This window comes from Dipodomys merriami, unplaced genomic scaffold (assembly GCF_024711535.1).
Source record: "Dipodomys merriami isolate MVZ:Mamm:240054 unplaced genomic scaffold, mDipMer1.0.p SCAF_4, whole genome shotgun sequence".
NCBI classification, from domain to species: domain Eukaryota; kingdom Metazoa; phylum Chordata; class Mammalia; order Rodentia; family Heteromyidae; genus Dipodomys; species Dipodomys merriami.
This window is the reverse complement of record NW_027205603.1, coordinates 94,484,729-94,499,917: the sequence shown is the minus strand read 5'-3', so window position 1 is coordinate 94,499,917 and position 15,189 is coordinate 94,484,729. Positions and strand designations below refer to the sequence as shown.

The following is a 15,189-nucleotide window of genomic DNA, read 5'->3' as shown; positions in this document are numbered from 1 at the left end:
CTCTGTCCTTGGTGATTCTGTGGTCTCTGTCCTTGGTGGTTCTGTGGTCTCTGTCCTTGGTGGTTCTGTGGTCCCTGTCCTTGGTGGTTCTGTGGTCTCTGTCCTTGGTGAGTCTGTGTTCTCTGACCTTGGTGGTTCTGTGGTCTCTGTCATTGGTGGCTCTGTGGTCCCTGACCTTGGTGACTCTGTGGTCCCTGTCCTTGGTGGTTCTGTGGTCTCTGTTCTTGGTGACTCTGTGGTCCCTGTCCTTGGTGGTTCTGTGGTCTCTGTCCTTGGTGGTTCTGTGGTCCCTGTCCTTGGTGGTTCTCTGTCTTTGGTAGTTCTGTGGTCTCTGTCCTTGGTGGTTCTGTGGTCCCTGTCCTTGGTGACTCTGTGGTCTCTGTCCTTGGTGAGTCTGTGTTCTCTGACCTTGGTGGTTCTGTGGTCTCTGTCATTGGTGGCTCTGTGGTCCCTGACCTTGGTGACTCTGTGGTCCCTGTCCTTGGTGGTTCTGTGGTCTCTGTTCTTGGTGACTCTGTGGTCCCTGTCCTTGGTGGTTCTGTGGTCCCTGTGCTTGGTGGCTTTGTGGGCTCCATCCAGAAGCTCCATGGTCTGCTGGGAGCAGTAGCTTCCCATTCGAGGGAGCCCCATTCCTCTCCCTGGGACTGGAGCTCACCCAGGAAAGCCGAGGCGGGCTGTCTTGTGTGAGAGGTCTGGCTGTGATGGTGACCTGCACCTGCCTTGCCACACACTGAGGCGGACCCAGGTATCCACTGGAGCCTCATTACCTGGACATTGGCTCTGGGATCTCTGCTCCTTTACTTTCCAGTTTCCAAGGAGCACTAAGCCACGGGCCTCTAGGACTAAGTGGGCGGGACAAGCTGACTCAGCACCAGGACAAGCTGACTCAAAGCCAGTATGGAGGCCAAGGGCAGTGTCAGGGGCCAGGCGCTCATGCCCTCACAGAACCCTGGGGTCTCTGGCAACTCCCTCTGTCCTCTGTTGAACACCTCCCTCCACTCCACAGGACTGTGCCCATGAGCATGGCAGCCTGGTCTTCACTCACTGGCTGGTGCCGTCCAGCTACATAGAAACCCTGCCCCAGGGCCATGGAAAGCATTCACTCCTCACTCCCCCCCAGCAGCCGTCATGAAACTCAGCTAGAGCACTTGGAAGACTGACCTGTGAGCCTCATCCCTGAACCCCGCTCGACAGTACCCTCAGGAGGGTTTGGCCTTTGTGTTGTCATACTCCCCATGACCTTTCCCGGTAGCCCTGTGTCCCAGGAGAGCGGCCCACATGTCCCTGGGGGGAAGGAGCTTGTGGGTGGCACCCAGGCTGGGACAGACTGGACACAGGTGACCAGGGCCATCTGCCCTCTCAGCAGCAGCACTGGTGACGCTGGCACTTTCCCCTGTCTGGGGGCAATGCCAGGACACAACACGACCAGAGCCAGGCAGAGAGGGGGACTCGAGAGACGTAGGGCTTCCTCGCCCACAAAGGGTCACTCACAGACCGTAGGACGGAGTGTAGTCAGCAGCGGCCCACGTCCTCACCACAGAGGGAAAGCGACTGTGTGGGCCTGAGTTTTTTGCTTTTGTTTTGCACTAGTTAGTTTTTTTCTTTTCCTCTTTCTTCTCACTAGTAACCTACCTGTATTCTTCTGCTATTTCTTGGAACCTTTCCCTTTTGTACCTCAGAGCTCTCAGATTTTCTGCTCATACTCCTGACATCGCCACTCCTTGAGACTGAGCAGCAGGCCTGCTCCAAGCCTGCTAGGCACCTGTGCCAGCCACACCCCATTCCTGTCTCATACCTTCCTTACTCCCTGTCTCTTTCTTCATCCTCCCTGCTCCTCCTAGCCTTGTCCAGCACTATACAGAACCCAGCTCCTCACCTGTCCTAACCCCTCCATTAGTGTACAAAACCCAACTCCTAGCATCTATAGTGAGACTGCTGTGCAAACAATGCTACCAAAGGCATCCTATGGTATGCAAATATTTCATTGCACTTTGAGATGGGAAAGGGACTGGGGCTGAGATATGCCCACACACCGTGGCTGGAAGCACGCTCATACCCACTCTGTGAGGATACAGAGAACAATCCATTAGGTAGCTAAAAGCCTTAGCCATCAGGAGCCCTCAAATGAGTAAACCCCAACCTAGAAAGACGAGAAAGCAGGAGCTACAACAGGCCTGAAAACCAATGTACAACCAAGGCGCAGTGTGACAGCAAAGCACAGGGAATTCCATATACTGAACTCAAAGGACGATTGATAAAAACGTCGAACTAAATGAAAAAGAAATGTTTACAAGCAACAACAGGAACAAAGAGAATAGGAATAAAGAAATAAAAGGAATTCAAAGAGAACCAAAGCCGAATGAATTCCGAGTGAATTCTGAGTGGGTACACATAAAGAGCTAAAAGAGATCAAAGAGAATCCAGATAAACACTAAAAGAGATTTAAAAAACAGATATGCAAATTACTGAAGTAAGAAAGTCAATGTAAGACATGAAAAAAAGGATCTCAATAAAGAGAAATCCTGAAAAATCAAACTGAAGGCTGAGAGACCAAAGTAAAGCAGGATGCCTCTCTGGCAGAGCAGATGGTACGAGAGACAGAATAGGAAAATATATACAAAATGACAAAAACCAATAAATACAATAGAAAAGACAGAAAAAGATCCAGGGGGCCTGGGCTGGGAAGGTGGCTCAGTGGTAGAGCGCTTGCCTTGCATGCATGAGGCCCTGGGTTTGATTCCTCAGCACCACATAAGCAAAAATAAAAAAGCCAGAAGTGGCGCTGCGGCTCAAGTGGTAGAGCTCTAGCCTTGAGCTGAAGAGCTGAGGGACAGCGCCCAGGCCCAGAGTTCAGGCCCCACAACCGGACAAAAAAAAAAAAAAGAATCACTGTTTACATTTTTTTTGGTTGGTCGTGGGGCTTGAAGTCTGGGCCTGGGCGCTGTTCCTGTGCTCTTTAGCTCAAGGTGAGTGCTCTACTGCTTGAGCCACAGCGCTACTTCTGGTTTTCTAGTGGTTTATTGGAAATAAAGAGTCTCATGGAGTTTCCTGCCCAGGCTGGCTTTGAACCTTGACCCTCAGATCTCAACATCTTGAGTAGCTAGGATTATAGGTGTGAGCCACCAGCACCCGGCTACTTTTTTTTTTTTTAATCAGTTGTAGGGCTTGAACTCTGGGCCTGGGAACTATCCTTGAGCTTCTTTTGCTCAAAGCTAGCACTCTACCACTTAAGCCATAGCACCACTTCCAGTTGTTTTTTTTTTTTCCCCAGAGTAATTTATTGGAGAAAAGACTCTCATGGATTTTCCTGCCTGGGCTGGCTTCAAACCATGATCCTCAGATCTCAGCCTCCTGAGCAGCTGGGATTTTGGGTGTGAGCCACTCTACCCAGCCAGTGTTTACTTTTAAAGGATGGTGTTCATTACTATCTCTTTGTGAAAATAATAAATTGATGTCTTTTGTTCCTGATCTGCTATTAGTCCTCATCACGACTGCCTATAACCCAGATTTCTTGCCATCTCAACTTCCCACATCACCTCGTAAATCAGAGAGGAAGAGGACTTTCTGGCTCCATTTTTTTTCTAGCCAGGGACAAAAAAGACCACTCTCAGCAGAAAATGGCTACAGAAGACAAAACGTCACCCTTTTATATCACTTGTAACTTTAAAGGGAACTAACATTGTTTTTGGTTTTTTGTTTTTGTTTTTTTTTATGGTCAGTCGTGGGGCTTGAACTCTGGGCTTAGGTGCTGTCCCTGAGCTCTTCAGCTCAAGGCGAGTGCTCTACCGCCTGAGCCCCAGCGTCACTTCCGGAACTAACATTGTTTAGGGGGACAATGAAGCAGGATAGATGGATAAGGCCACAAGGAAGTTATCGTATTCTTTAGACAAATGTCAAAGGGGCAAGACTCAGAATAAAACCAGGAAGTAAGCTCAAAAAGCAGGCAAGCTCTCCTCCTTCCAAATCACTTTTTAATGTTAAGTTACAAGAATAGAAGATATGGGAGACTCTGTCTAAATCTGCCTTCTCCTTAAAAACAGGAGAGAACCTCTAATCTGTCTTGTCCTTGGAAGTGGGTGGGAAATGGCAGGAAGGATGGAGGGCATGTCCTGCTCAGGAAGCCCTGAAGGTTAGGCTGTGTTCTGGTGGTCCTCACCCTGCTCACCCACAGAGCATGGCTGCCTTGCATTTACCCAGCTCAAAGGGTGCAAGCCAGAGTAGAAGCAGCCATTTTGAGTCTTTACTTCCAATTTCCTGCAGAGGGCGTAGGAAGTATTCCCCTCCTTTTCCGTTTCTCCCTACTTTAATCAAGTGATACTAAGGTACATCCTTGTTAAAATTTTCACTTTATGAGACTTTCTTTTTTTGAGATTCCCTGAAATGCTTTTTCCCGCGTGGAAACTGGAAAGCTGAGGAACCCTCGTCAATTTTATGTGGACGCCAGGGAGATGCAGGGCCCCTCGGGGCCCTCCTGGTACACAGAACTCACCTTTTGTAGCTCACCCTCACCTTTAAGAAAATTATCCTCACTTTTGGTATCTGTACGAGTCCTGGAACCAGTTCAACACAGATTCTGGAAGACAGTTGTACTGACACAAATGGACTGTAAAATCATCACACTAGGTAAAATAAGCCAGTCCCCAAAATCTTCATAGGATGTGATTCCTTTCATATGTAATGGAAAAATCCAGGAGACAGAAAGTAGCTGGTGATTTGAGTCTGGAACCGTGATGGGGTGGAAGGAGAATAATGGACTGTTAATGAGTACAGAATTTCTTTCCAGGACTAGTAAATGTTCTAGAACTGATGGTTGCACTAAAAAAAAAATCTGTGGTCACATGTAAGAACCATTTGTACAATAAACTTTAAGTGGGTAAAGCCATATGGTGTATTACTAAAGTGGTTTTTTACAAGTCAAAACATAGATTTTAGATAATAGATTTTAGATTTTTAGATAAAAAATAAATGATTTTAGACTTTTCGATAAAAAGAATCTCAATGCATTTAAGAGAATCAGTAACTCCAAATTAGTAAAATGAAAGAAAATTACCTAAAAATAGAGCAGCAATAAATGAAATGGAGACTAAAATAATACCACAAAAATCAATGAAACGACAATTTTTTTCTTTTGTGATGACAAATTCTTACCTACAGTAACCAAGGGGAAAGAGGGAAGATTTTCACAAAGCTTAGATGGAAAGGGGAAGTGTGAAGTAGTCCTCCAGTAACAGAAAGGTCCAGGTGGGGAATTCCAAAAACAAATCTACATCAGCAAATTGGAAAACCTAGACACAGTGGACACATTTCTTTATACATGTGAGCTCCCAAATTTAACCCAGAAATTCAGCGTATGAATAACAAATAATACAGAATTAGTGAGAAAATCTTCAACAAAGAAAAGCCTAGGACACATGGCTTCATCATAGAATAATAACAAGTCTCTAAAGACAAATGAATGCTAACTCTTGTCAAATTATTGCAACATATTCAAGACCATGAACCTTCTGAAATCCTTCTATGTGGCCACAACTACACTGATAACAAAATTGGTCAAGGTAAAAACAACCACCACAACAAAAACCCCTATAGACCAATAGTTATGGTGAGTACAGATGCAAAAATGTCCAGAAAATAGCACCGGATGAAATCGGAAAGCACATAAACTGTTCATCATGAACAAGTTAGGTTTATCCTAGGAATTCATAGGTGGTTTTAATATATTGTACATCAGTCCAGACAGCCTGTCCACCAGCATGTCGGGACATTCTCCCAACACCAGGTTTCCTAGAAGAGGAGGTAAAAGATGTGGAGTTGAGAGCCAGCCTGAGCAAAGTTCTCTCTCCACCCTACTCAAAAACAAAACGACAAATACACAGACAAGGCTCAAGTGGTGAGGCACTTGCTCAGACTATGGTAGGTCCTGGGTTCAAATCCTGGCACTGCCCCTGCCAAAACTAAATCAGCTGAATTTAGAATAGGATCATATGATCATCTCAGTAGATACAGGAAAAATACTTTATACAATGAAACTTTTTTCTTGATCACAAACCTAAACAAATGTGGTATAGAAGTACTGGGCTTCCTCATGAAAGGGGGCTGTGTCTGAGAAGCCCGCCCACAACCTGATCCTGAGTAGAAAGAAGCTGAGGGCATTTTCTCTCATTCTGGACTGAGCTGAGGCTATCCCCTTCATCTACCTTATCAAATAAAGTACTGAAAGTCTGAGCCACAGCAATGAGGCAAGAAAAAAAAGACAAACAGGAAGAGGGAGCGTTCACCCTGTTGAGATCCAATGAGGCCCGAGGACTGATGGAGTCAGTCAAAATTCAAAATTGATACTCGGTACAAAATCGTTTTCTGCAACAGTCATGAATTTGCCAACAAAGCACTCACCATAGCTACAAAAATAAAACAAAACACACAAAAGCCTTTCACAATGAAGCAAAAGAGGCGAGTGAGAGACAGCTTTCACGAAAACGGCGCAGGAACGAGGTCTGAAGCCATGTGGCTGGTTTGCGCTCCTCTGTTCAGAATGAGCGGCGGAAGCTCCCGACCCCAGAGCGCCACTCCCCGCCTTCTCTCACGAGTTAGCTTACATTTTGTTCCGCATCAGAGTATTTCTAATCATGGCAATTCATTCTGTAGCCATGGATCTGAAGTGCATGTGGTTTAATGTCTTGCATTTGTGAGTGTCTCATTTCCCTTGCATTTTGGAGTGGTAGCGTTGTTTTCCTTTGTGTTTGGGGGAGGAGGCTTGGGCGTTCAACTGCAGGAATCCTGGAGAGCTGCACACACAGGTAGAGCTGGCATTTGGTCCTCGGGTGGTGTAGTGTGTAGTGTTATCATGTCCTCTACTGAACACCCGTCTCTGGCCTGTGTGCTCGATTCATCATGAGCCATGTGGTAGCGAAACCTCCAGCTAATAGGGTGAAACATTCTTCTGGTCATTTCTTCAGTCAGTGTATCTGCAATACGACGATAGTGTGGTGTGTATGTGTACGGGGGGGATACGTTTCTGATGAACTTCACCTTGTTTAAGACAAAGCTCTCTAGAAAAATGGGACTGATAGGATATAGAGACGTGGACTCTTTGTTGAAAGTTCCAACGTGGAGTCTGAGGCCTCCCCCCGCCCCTCCCCCCCGCCCGCCCACTGACGCGGGCAGTGGCCATCGGGCCGTGTGCCTCTGACCTCAGGGCTGCAGCCCGGAGCACTGACCGATTTCGTGCGGCCTGCCTGAGGGACCAAGTTGTATTTAAATCTTACCCAGTTAGCCAGTGCTCCGCAGCAATACCTAGATAGGAAATGGGGCTGGGAAAGGTTGTGCCCCTCCCCAAACCATATTTGAAGATGGCAGCTTCCAACGTGGTCGTGTTGGGGACGGAGCTCTGAGGAGGGATGCGGCCGGTGATGCCCAGTGCCCCAGCAGGCCCCGCGTCCTCACAGGACACTCTGGACGGAGACTCGCGGCCCAGAGCCCAGCCCACGTGAAGGCCTGTGCCGAACCCCTGACCTGCACAGCCTGGCCGCTGGCAGCGTGGGACACGAGGGCCGTGGCTGTGGACCCTGGTCTGTGCGGTCTGTTGTGGCAGCTCCCAGGAGCTTCTTTTTTTTTTTTTCTATACATTAATTTTAATTACTTTGAGGCAACAAAATTTAGTAACAAGTGTTTAACAAGCACCCATCATAATTGCTAAACTACAAAATCAGCATTACTTTTATCTGATCACCTATACAAAACTCATCAATTTTTCTTTTGACAAAAGATAGTAGAAACTCCAAACAACAGGGGAGAAACTACGAATTAAAGGTCTTGTTTGCTAATCTAGCACCATAATTCCAGTCTTAGAGCCTCCCAAGGAGACAGAAGGAAGACAGGGGAGAGACAAGGCTGTTGGAAGCAGAGGATTTCTGAGCCTGAGGCCCCTTTCTGCTCTGAGGCAACACCCAGGGTCTAGCAAGGAAGAAATGGCTGAGACGAGATAAGCACAGAAGCTTTGGGTCAGGAGGTGAAGGGGCTCTCCAGCATGACTGGGCAGAACCCGTGAATCAGAGTGAGTGCGGGAGTGGAGGGTGCCTCAGGAACTGGGGGGTTTCTTCTTGGCTTCCAAGTCCTTTTTGATCTCTTCAATTTTTTTAGCCAGGTTTGGTATATCATAGTTCTGAGCCAGATACATTCCAACCACGTTGCCCAAAGTACATCCAAGCAGGAACTGCAGCATGGTGTCGGCGGGGAAGGCCAGGCGGGCAGGAAGGTGATGCAGCCCCTCCGCGGGTCGCGGCCGGCCTTCCCCGACCTCCCAGGAGCTTCTGTACTGACAGAAACGGCCTTCCAACAGGCAGAAGAGGCGGGGAACCATTTCTCGTGTATGTACACTGTGCTTTAAACCCAATGGCGTGTCTAGAAGAGCGCAACAGCAGAGCCATGCCCCCACGTACACAGAGCTGCCGGTACAGGACAGGAATACAGACGCGAAATCCCGTCCACAGCCAGCGGAGTGCCCGCGAATGGACGAACGGACGAGGAACAAGATGCGATCACACACCACAAGTTGGAACGTGACGGTTGTCCCATCATGGAAGGACCCGGCAGCCTGTGAATGGACCGAAGCAGGCAAGGCAGAGACAAGCACCAGAGACGCGAGTTCCACGCAGTTCTAAGTAGACTCATGCTTCCCACACGTGTGGTCCTGGGGCCCGGGGAGCTGCGGGTCTGGGGAGCTGCGGGTCAGAGGACACACAATTTTAGCTAGCCAGGAGAAGTAGTTCAGAGATAAGAAACAAGATGGTAACCTAACAAAAAGCAGTGTGATTAAAACTGCTGAGAGAGGGCTGTGAGCTCCTCACGAGAGAATCGTAGCCATGCTGAGCACGCCGTTTAGCTTTCTTACCCCTAGACAACGGGCATGTGTGTGAAAACACAGTGCTGTATGTGATAACTGCAAACCACGCCAGCTTCCCATTTTACAACGAGGACATAACTGTGGATAGTTACAGTTAAATAGGGCTTGTCTGGCTGCTGATCTTCAGGGGGAATAAGCAATCCAGGGCTCCCTGAAGAGCTAGAGCCTCATCTGAGGCCCCCACTCCTGGCCAGGAGGATCCCTCTTCCATCCAGTTCAGAACCTGCTCTGCCCTTGCTGCGTGCCCCCACAGACCTTGCAGACAGACACAAGGCACTGAGCCAAGCCTTCCCTGCACCTCCCACCAAGGAAATCTATCAATCCCTGACAACGTTTCCAGGGCAGACCCAGGGACAGTCCTTCTACTGACGCCATCAGCCAAGCAGCGCAGGGCCCACGGCAAGATAAAAAGAACGCGGGCCGACACGGGGAGGAGGCAGCATGGCAGTGTCCGTTGGGATGAAGGCAGGTGCGCGGCTGGCCAGGCCCTGGCTGCACCTGCTCAGCACGAGGGCACTGGGCACCAGGGCCGCGCCCACCCCCAAGCCGGTGCTGCCCTTCGAGGCCATCCCCCAGTGCCCGGGCAACAGGTGGCTGAGGCTGCTGCAGATCTGGAGGGACCAGGGCCACGAGAACAGACACCTGGACGTGCACCGCCTCTTCCAGGCCCTGGGGCCCATCTTCAGGTGAGCGCCTCTCCTGCCCTGCTAAGGATGCGGCAGCTCCAGCCCCGAGGGTGCCCCGGCCCCGGCCAGACCCATACCTCCGCCATGGGCCTCTCTGCCCTGTGCCCGAGGAAGGGAGGAGCAGGGTAGCTGTGGGCCTGGTCACTGCCATGGATTCCAAAGTCTTCCAGGTGGACAGAGAGAAGCGGAGCGCACCGAGCAGAGACAGAGCAGAGAGCACTGTGGTGGGAGTGGCCCCGCTGGGCCGCATGGGAGGTCCCAGGGTGCGGGCCAGGCCAGGAGGAGGCCAGAGCCACAGCAGCCACTCTGGGTGGGTCTGCAGAGGCCTGGGAAGGACAGGATGGCGTCCAGCAGCTCTGTGCGTCCGCAGGTACGACGTGGGGAGTTCGCAGGTCGTATTGGTGATGCTGCCAGAGGACGCTGAGAAGCTGTACCAGGTGGAGAGTTTGCATCCACACCGGCGGCTGATGGAGCCCTGGGTGGCCCACAGGGAGCATCGCGGAGGCCAGAGCCACAGCAGCCACTCTGGGTGGGTCTGCAGAGGCCTGGGAAGGACAGGATGGCGTCCAGCAGCTCTGTGCGTCCGCAGGTACGACGTGGGGAGTTCGCAGGTCGTATTGGTGATGCTGCCAGAGGACGCTGAGAAGCTGTACCAGGTGGAGAGTTTGCATCCACACCGGCGGCTGATGGAGCCCTGGGTGGCCCACAGGGAGCATCGCGGGCAGAAACGCGGCGTGTTCTTGCTGTGAGGAGCCCCTTGGGGTGAGGAGGGAGGAGGGCTGGGTAGACTGTGTGAGTGGAAGCAGGGTGCCCGCCCAGCCCGGGGGAGGCTGTCCTGTGGTGGTCCTGGGCGTTGGAGCAAAGGCCTTGATAGAGAAGTCATGGCCCCTGGGCAGGCAAGAGGAGGAAGGAAGAGCTTGTTCATGAAGCAAGCCTGGCTCACACCCACTGTGGGGGACGTCTCTTCTCAATGAGGAGCTGCTTTCCTTCTGGTTGTGAAACTGGCTCAGGGAATGGGGACCAGTGGCCCAGGACTGCAACCAGGGAGCACGGGTCCCCAGGTCTGGGCTGCTAGGAATGAAGCAGCCTTTACTGTGACTGCTGATCCTGGGAGCGAAGGGTGAGGGAAGCAGGAGTGGCTGATTCTCCTTGTTCTGAAGAACGCATGGGTGGGGTGGCTGCTTCCAGACAGGGCGGTTGGCAGTGAAGCCAGCACGTGGGAGTCATGGTGGAGGAGCCCTACGGAGCGGTGCCGGGCGGGGAGCCGCACGGGGCAGCCACGCTGGGGAAGCCGCCCCACGCTGCATCAAATAGCGGATTTTGTCTAGGGAAACAGTCCTGGTATCTGGGCCTTCATGGACAGGGTCTCGCAGGGACCAGAGCCAGGCAGCTTGGGGGCAGCGTGGCCTTGGGCGTCCGAGGACATGGGGGGGGTGGTGGCATGTGTCCATGTGTGTTGAGGCCTTATGTGTGTATGTATGTGTGTGGCTAGCATTTCTATGGGAATGCTATGAGGTCACACGTGAGACTGTGCACGCACGTGTAGGTAGGATTGAATGTCATCTCTAAGTGTGTCACTGCGTGTGCAGTTGCCTGTGTGTGCCTGAATGGTCTCGGTACTTACGCACGCATGTGAAGCCTATGAGTTTGAACACGTGTGTTTTAAGTCCTGTGTGGACACTTGTGGGGTGTGTGTGTGTGTGTGTGTGTGTGTGTGTGTGTGATCTGCAGTAGCACACTAGCCACAGAATCAGGTAGATGTTCTCACTGGATTGGGCTTAGAGTCACGTCCTGCCTGTGATTCTCCGGCACGACTCCATGGGGCTTCCCCGTGCCCTGGGCTTGGTTGGTGGATGCTGTGGCCAGGCAGGCTTGCTTTCTGGTCTGCAGAAGATGGGAACTCTTCTTGGGAGACAGGCAGTGCTTCTGCCCTGCAAGCCACGGCGTGGGTCACCTGTGAATCAGGGTAGGCATGGTGTGTGTGGGACACAGGGCCGGTGGGTTCACAGGAACGGAGTCAGCACACGCCGGCAGACCTGTGTCCTGCCCCTGGCCTGTACCTCAGTGACCCAAGGGCCTCGTTAGGAGGAAGGGGTGAGGCTGGGAATCTACCGTACTGTGGTCACCCGGCCCTGCTCGCTCTGTGGGCGCCAGGACGTGGCCGGTGGCTTGAGCTCTGCTTGCCCTTCAGAAATGGGCCCGAGTGGCACTTCACCCGAATGCAGATGAACCCAAGTGTGCTGTCACCCAAGGCCATCCAGAGGCTGAGTCCCATGGTGAACACGGTGGCCAGGGACTTCTCCGTGTCCCTGAGGAAGAAGGTGCAGCAGAATGCCCGGGACAGCCTCTCCCTGGACGTCCAGCCCAGGCTCTTCTACTTCTCCCTGGAAGGTCTGAGGTGTGGGGAGGGCCTGGCTGCGCTGGCGGGGGGCAGCGGTGGGGAAGAGGCCCTCGGCTGGAGCTGCCTTGGCCTCAGCCGCTCCTCCGTCTCCACAGCCAGCCACTTTATGCTGTTTGGGCAGCGGCTGGGCCTCTTGGGTGACAGCCCGAGCCCTGTCAGCCTGAAGATGTTTCCAGTCATGGAGGAACTCATACGCTCCACCGGGCAGCTCATGTTCCTGCCCAGGAGCCTGTCCCGCTGGACCAGCGCCCAGGTGTGGAAGGAGCACTTTGAGGCCTGGGACTTCGTCTCCCAGTTTGGTGAGCTCCAGGAACCCCGCAGGGCCTCAGGGCAGAGGTGCGATGGTCCCTCCACCTCCCCCTGCCCTCTGACGTGCTGGGACCTCAAAGGTACTGGGAGAGGAGCAGGGGGAGGTGGAGGGGATGTGAATAGCGGGGTGACGGACGGACAGAGGAGAGGAGCCTCCCCAAACCAAGGCCTGAGGGCTGTCCCTTCACCTGCAGTCAACAAGTCTACCCGGGAGGCCTTCCAGGAGTTCACCCGAGGAAACCAGGCGTGCCCCGACAGCATCCTGTCGCAGATGCTGCTGCAGGGGGACCTGCCGCTCGATGACATCCAGGCCAATGCTCTGGAACTCACCGTGGGCAGCGTGGACACGGTCAGAACGTCGTGTGCCCAACCGTCAAGCCACAGCCCCCCTCACCACGGATGGTGTCCATCTAAACAGTCGCCCCGGGTCCCCATCCGAGGGCTGCCTCACTCCCGGGGCTCCTCCCCAGCCCTCAACTGTGAGCCACAAAAGACTTGAGAAGAGGGAGAAGGGAGGTGCCCTGTGTGAACCAGAGCAGGCAAGGCAGATGTCCAAGCCCTGGTGGAGACAAACATGAGGCCAGGGCCAGGATACAGCACTGGGGAAGAGAACCTCCAGCCGCAGCTCTTGGAAGCTTCCTGCAGGAGGAGACTTTAGCCAACTGGGCAGGGACTGAGAGATTAGAGCCATGAAAGGGGAAAGAGGTGACAGAGCCCAAGGACATCCAATGAGCCAGGATCTGGGCGGCGGGTGACCTGAAGACTGAGAGGCAGGTGGGCGGTGGGGCGGGCATGAGTCTCTGCCCCGGCCTCCTGCCACGTGATAGGAGAGATCCCTGGGGCACGGGGTCGGGGTGGCCCACGGATGCGCAGAGCCCAGGAACCCTGGGGATCAAGAAGGGCTGAGGTGGCCACACTGTGACTCAGGCCACGCCCAAGGCTCCTGACCGCTGTGAGGCCTGTGGGATTCAGCAAGCCTCAGATCTCAGCCAATCAGGACCTGAGGGGTCTGAGGCATGCGTCTGTGAGGTCTCCGTCAAGGGCCCCGTGGCAGCCAGGCAGAAGGGGCATCCAAGGCCCAGAATGCCCCTGAATGGGACACCGGAAGCTTCCACGAGTGCAGGTTGCCTCCTGACCTCTGGCGCCCTCTCTCCTGGTGAAGCGTCCTGACCCCGGCCTCATGTGTTTCTCCGCCTCTGCACGGGATGCTCTGGCGTGCAGTGTAGCTGCCATTCCGTCTCCCCACCTGGCTTCCATTTTCCCTCTCCACAAGCCTCCCCCCTCCCACCCCCCCAACCAGGACGCAAGGAGGCTAAGGAAGGGCCTGTGGGGCCGTAGGGCCCAGGGTTTAGGCAGACATTACGGCCTGTGGATTGGGGGTCCTGGACCCTGCCTGCTCCCCGTGTGCCCTTCCCCAGGGCAGGGGCATCCTGGGCTGGGTGGTCCGGGGCTGGGAGCCCAGGCAGAGCCCAGCTCTGAGCCTCGGCATGCGGTGTGCACAGGTGGTCTTTCCCTTGGTGATGACGCTCTTCGAGCTGGCTCGGAACCCCGCTGTGCAGCGGGCCCTTCGGCAGGAGAGCCTGGCCGCCGCGGCCAGCATCACCGAAGATCCCCGCAAGGCCATCTCGGAGCTGCCCCTGCTGCGGGCCGCCATCAAGGAGACTCTGAGGTACGCCCTGCAGCCTGCCCAGGCAGGGTGACCCTTGTGTTCTCTGGAGGAGAAGCAGAGCTGGGGCTGAGAGACCCACCACCCGCCCCCTGCCCCCCCGCCTCCCGCCCCCGCCGGCCCCCTCCTTGAGGGGTGGGCGCTAGACCCCCCCGACCCATTCTGCATCCAGCACCTCATGGCCAACTGGGGTCCTTGGCAGGGGAGCAGGGGAACCCTCACTGACTGCCAGAACCCGCTGGCCCAGAGGAGTGGGGTGTCTTACCTGGGGTGGAAAGGCGCAGACCCCTTCCGACTGCTGTCGCATTGGCAGGCTTTACCCCATTGGTGTCACCTTGGAGAGGGTCCTGCACTCCGATGTGGTTCTTCAGAACTACCACGTCCCAGCGGGGGTGAGTGTGCCCCACCGCGGCTCCACCGCCGCCAGGGACTCATTCCAGGGGCTCTGACCCCCCTTCTTCGCCTCCGTGCAGACTGTGGTCCAGTTTTTTCTGTACTCCATGGGCCGGAGTCAGGCCGTCTTCGTGAGGCCTGAGCGCTACAACCCCCAGCGCTGGCTGGACAGCAGGCTGCGCTTCAGCCACCTGGCCTTCGGCTTTGGGGTGCGCCAGTGCCTGGGGCGGCGCCTGGCCGAGTTGGAGATGGTGCTGCTGCTTCATCACGTGAGCCAGTCGGAGTGGAGCCTGGGGTGGGGAGGGGCTCCCCAAACAGGGTGTGGGGTCATAGCTGTTCTGAGCCAGCACCCTGCTGGCTAAAAGAGGGGATCCCACAGAATTTCTGCCTCTGCTCTAGGTGCTGAAGTCCTTCCAGGTGGAGACTCTTCAGCAAGAGGATGTAACCATGACCTACTGCTTCCTCCTGAAGCCTGTCTCCCCGCCGCTCCTGACCTTCCGGCCTGTAGCTAGCCCTTCTTCTCTCTGAGGGCCCCGAACACCTGCTGCCCATTGCCCTGTCCCCGTCTCCTCCCCCCACCCCAGCTTTGCAAGGCCCCTGCGGAAAGGAGACCGCAGGGCCCTCCAGGTTGGGGGGGGGGGGGAGTGGCAGGCTGTACAGCAGAGCTGGGCGGAATCCAGGAAGCTTGGCTTTGTCCTCAGTCCCTCGGAACACTTCTCCAGCCAGAACTCTCTGCCGGGACACTGGCCCCACCCCTCCCAGAGGGCCTCTCACGCTGCCGACCGCCCTGGCCCTCAAATCCTCCCATGCCTCCTGCCCAGCATCATGCACT

The 15,189-nt window shown here is 54.1% G+C and overlaps 2 protein-coding genes across 2 annotated transcripts; one reads left to right on the top strand and one right to left on the bottom strand.

Annotated features, from left to right (window-relative positions):
- Positions 1 to 7,622: 7,622 nt before the first annotated feature.
- Positions 7,623 to 8,290, bottom strand: LOC138806049 (short transmembrane mitochondrial protein 1). The gene has a single exon (XM_069991519.1). It carries the CDS (start codon positions 8,219 to 8,221, stop codon positions 8,078 to 8,080), a length of 144 nt encoding a protein of 47 aa, XP_069847620.1. The 5' UTR covers positions 8,222 to 8,290; the 3' UTR covers positions 7,623 to 8,077.
- Positions 8,291 to 9,343: 1,053 nt separating this feature from the next.
- LOC138806175 (cytochrome P450 11B1, mitochondrial-like) lies at positions 9,344 to 14,885 on the top strand. Its single transcript, XM_069991718.1, has 9 exons — positions 9,344 to 9,588; positions 10,178 to 10,333; positions 11,780 to 11,979; positions 12,085 to 12,288; positions 12,493 to 12,647; positions 13,801 to 13,967; positions 14,278 to 14,356; positions 14,438 to 14,626; positions 14,757 to 14,885. Exons 1-9 carry the CDS (start codon positions 9,344 to 9,346, stop codon positions 14,883 to 14,885), a joined length of 1,524 nt encoding a protein of 507 aa, XP_069847819.1.
- Positions 14,886 to 15,189: the final 304 nt, after the last annotated feature.

Coding starts and splice junctions, on each gene's coding strand:
- LOC138806175 (XM_069991718.1), top strand. CDS start 9,344: ATGGCAGTGTCCGTTGGGATGAAGGCAGGTGCGCGGCTGGCCAGGCCC. Junction 12,289..12,492: donor GGACTTCGTCTCCCAGTTTG/GTGAGCTCCAGG, acceptor CTTCACCTGCAG/TCAACAAGTCTACCCGGGAG. Junction 14,357..14,437: donor ACTACCACGTCCCAGCGGGG/GTGAGTGTGCCC, acceptor GCCTCCGTGCAG/ACTGTGGTCCAGTTTTTTCT.
- LOC138806049 (XM_069991519.1), bottom strand. CDS start 8,221: ATGCTGCAGTTCCTGCTTGGATGTACTTTGGGCAACGTGGTTGGAATG.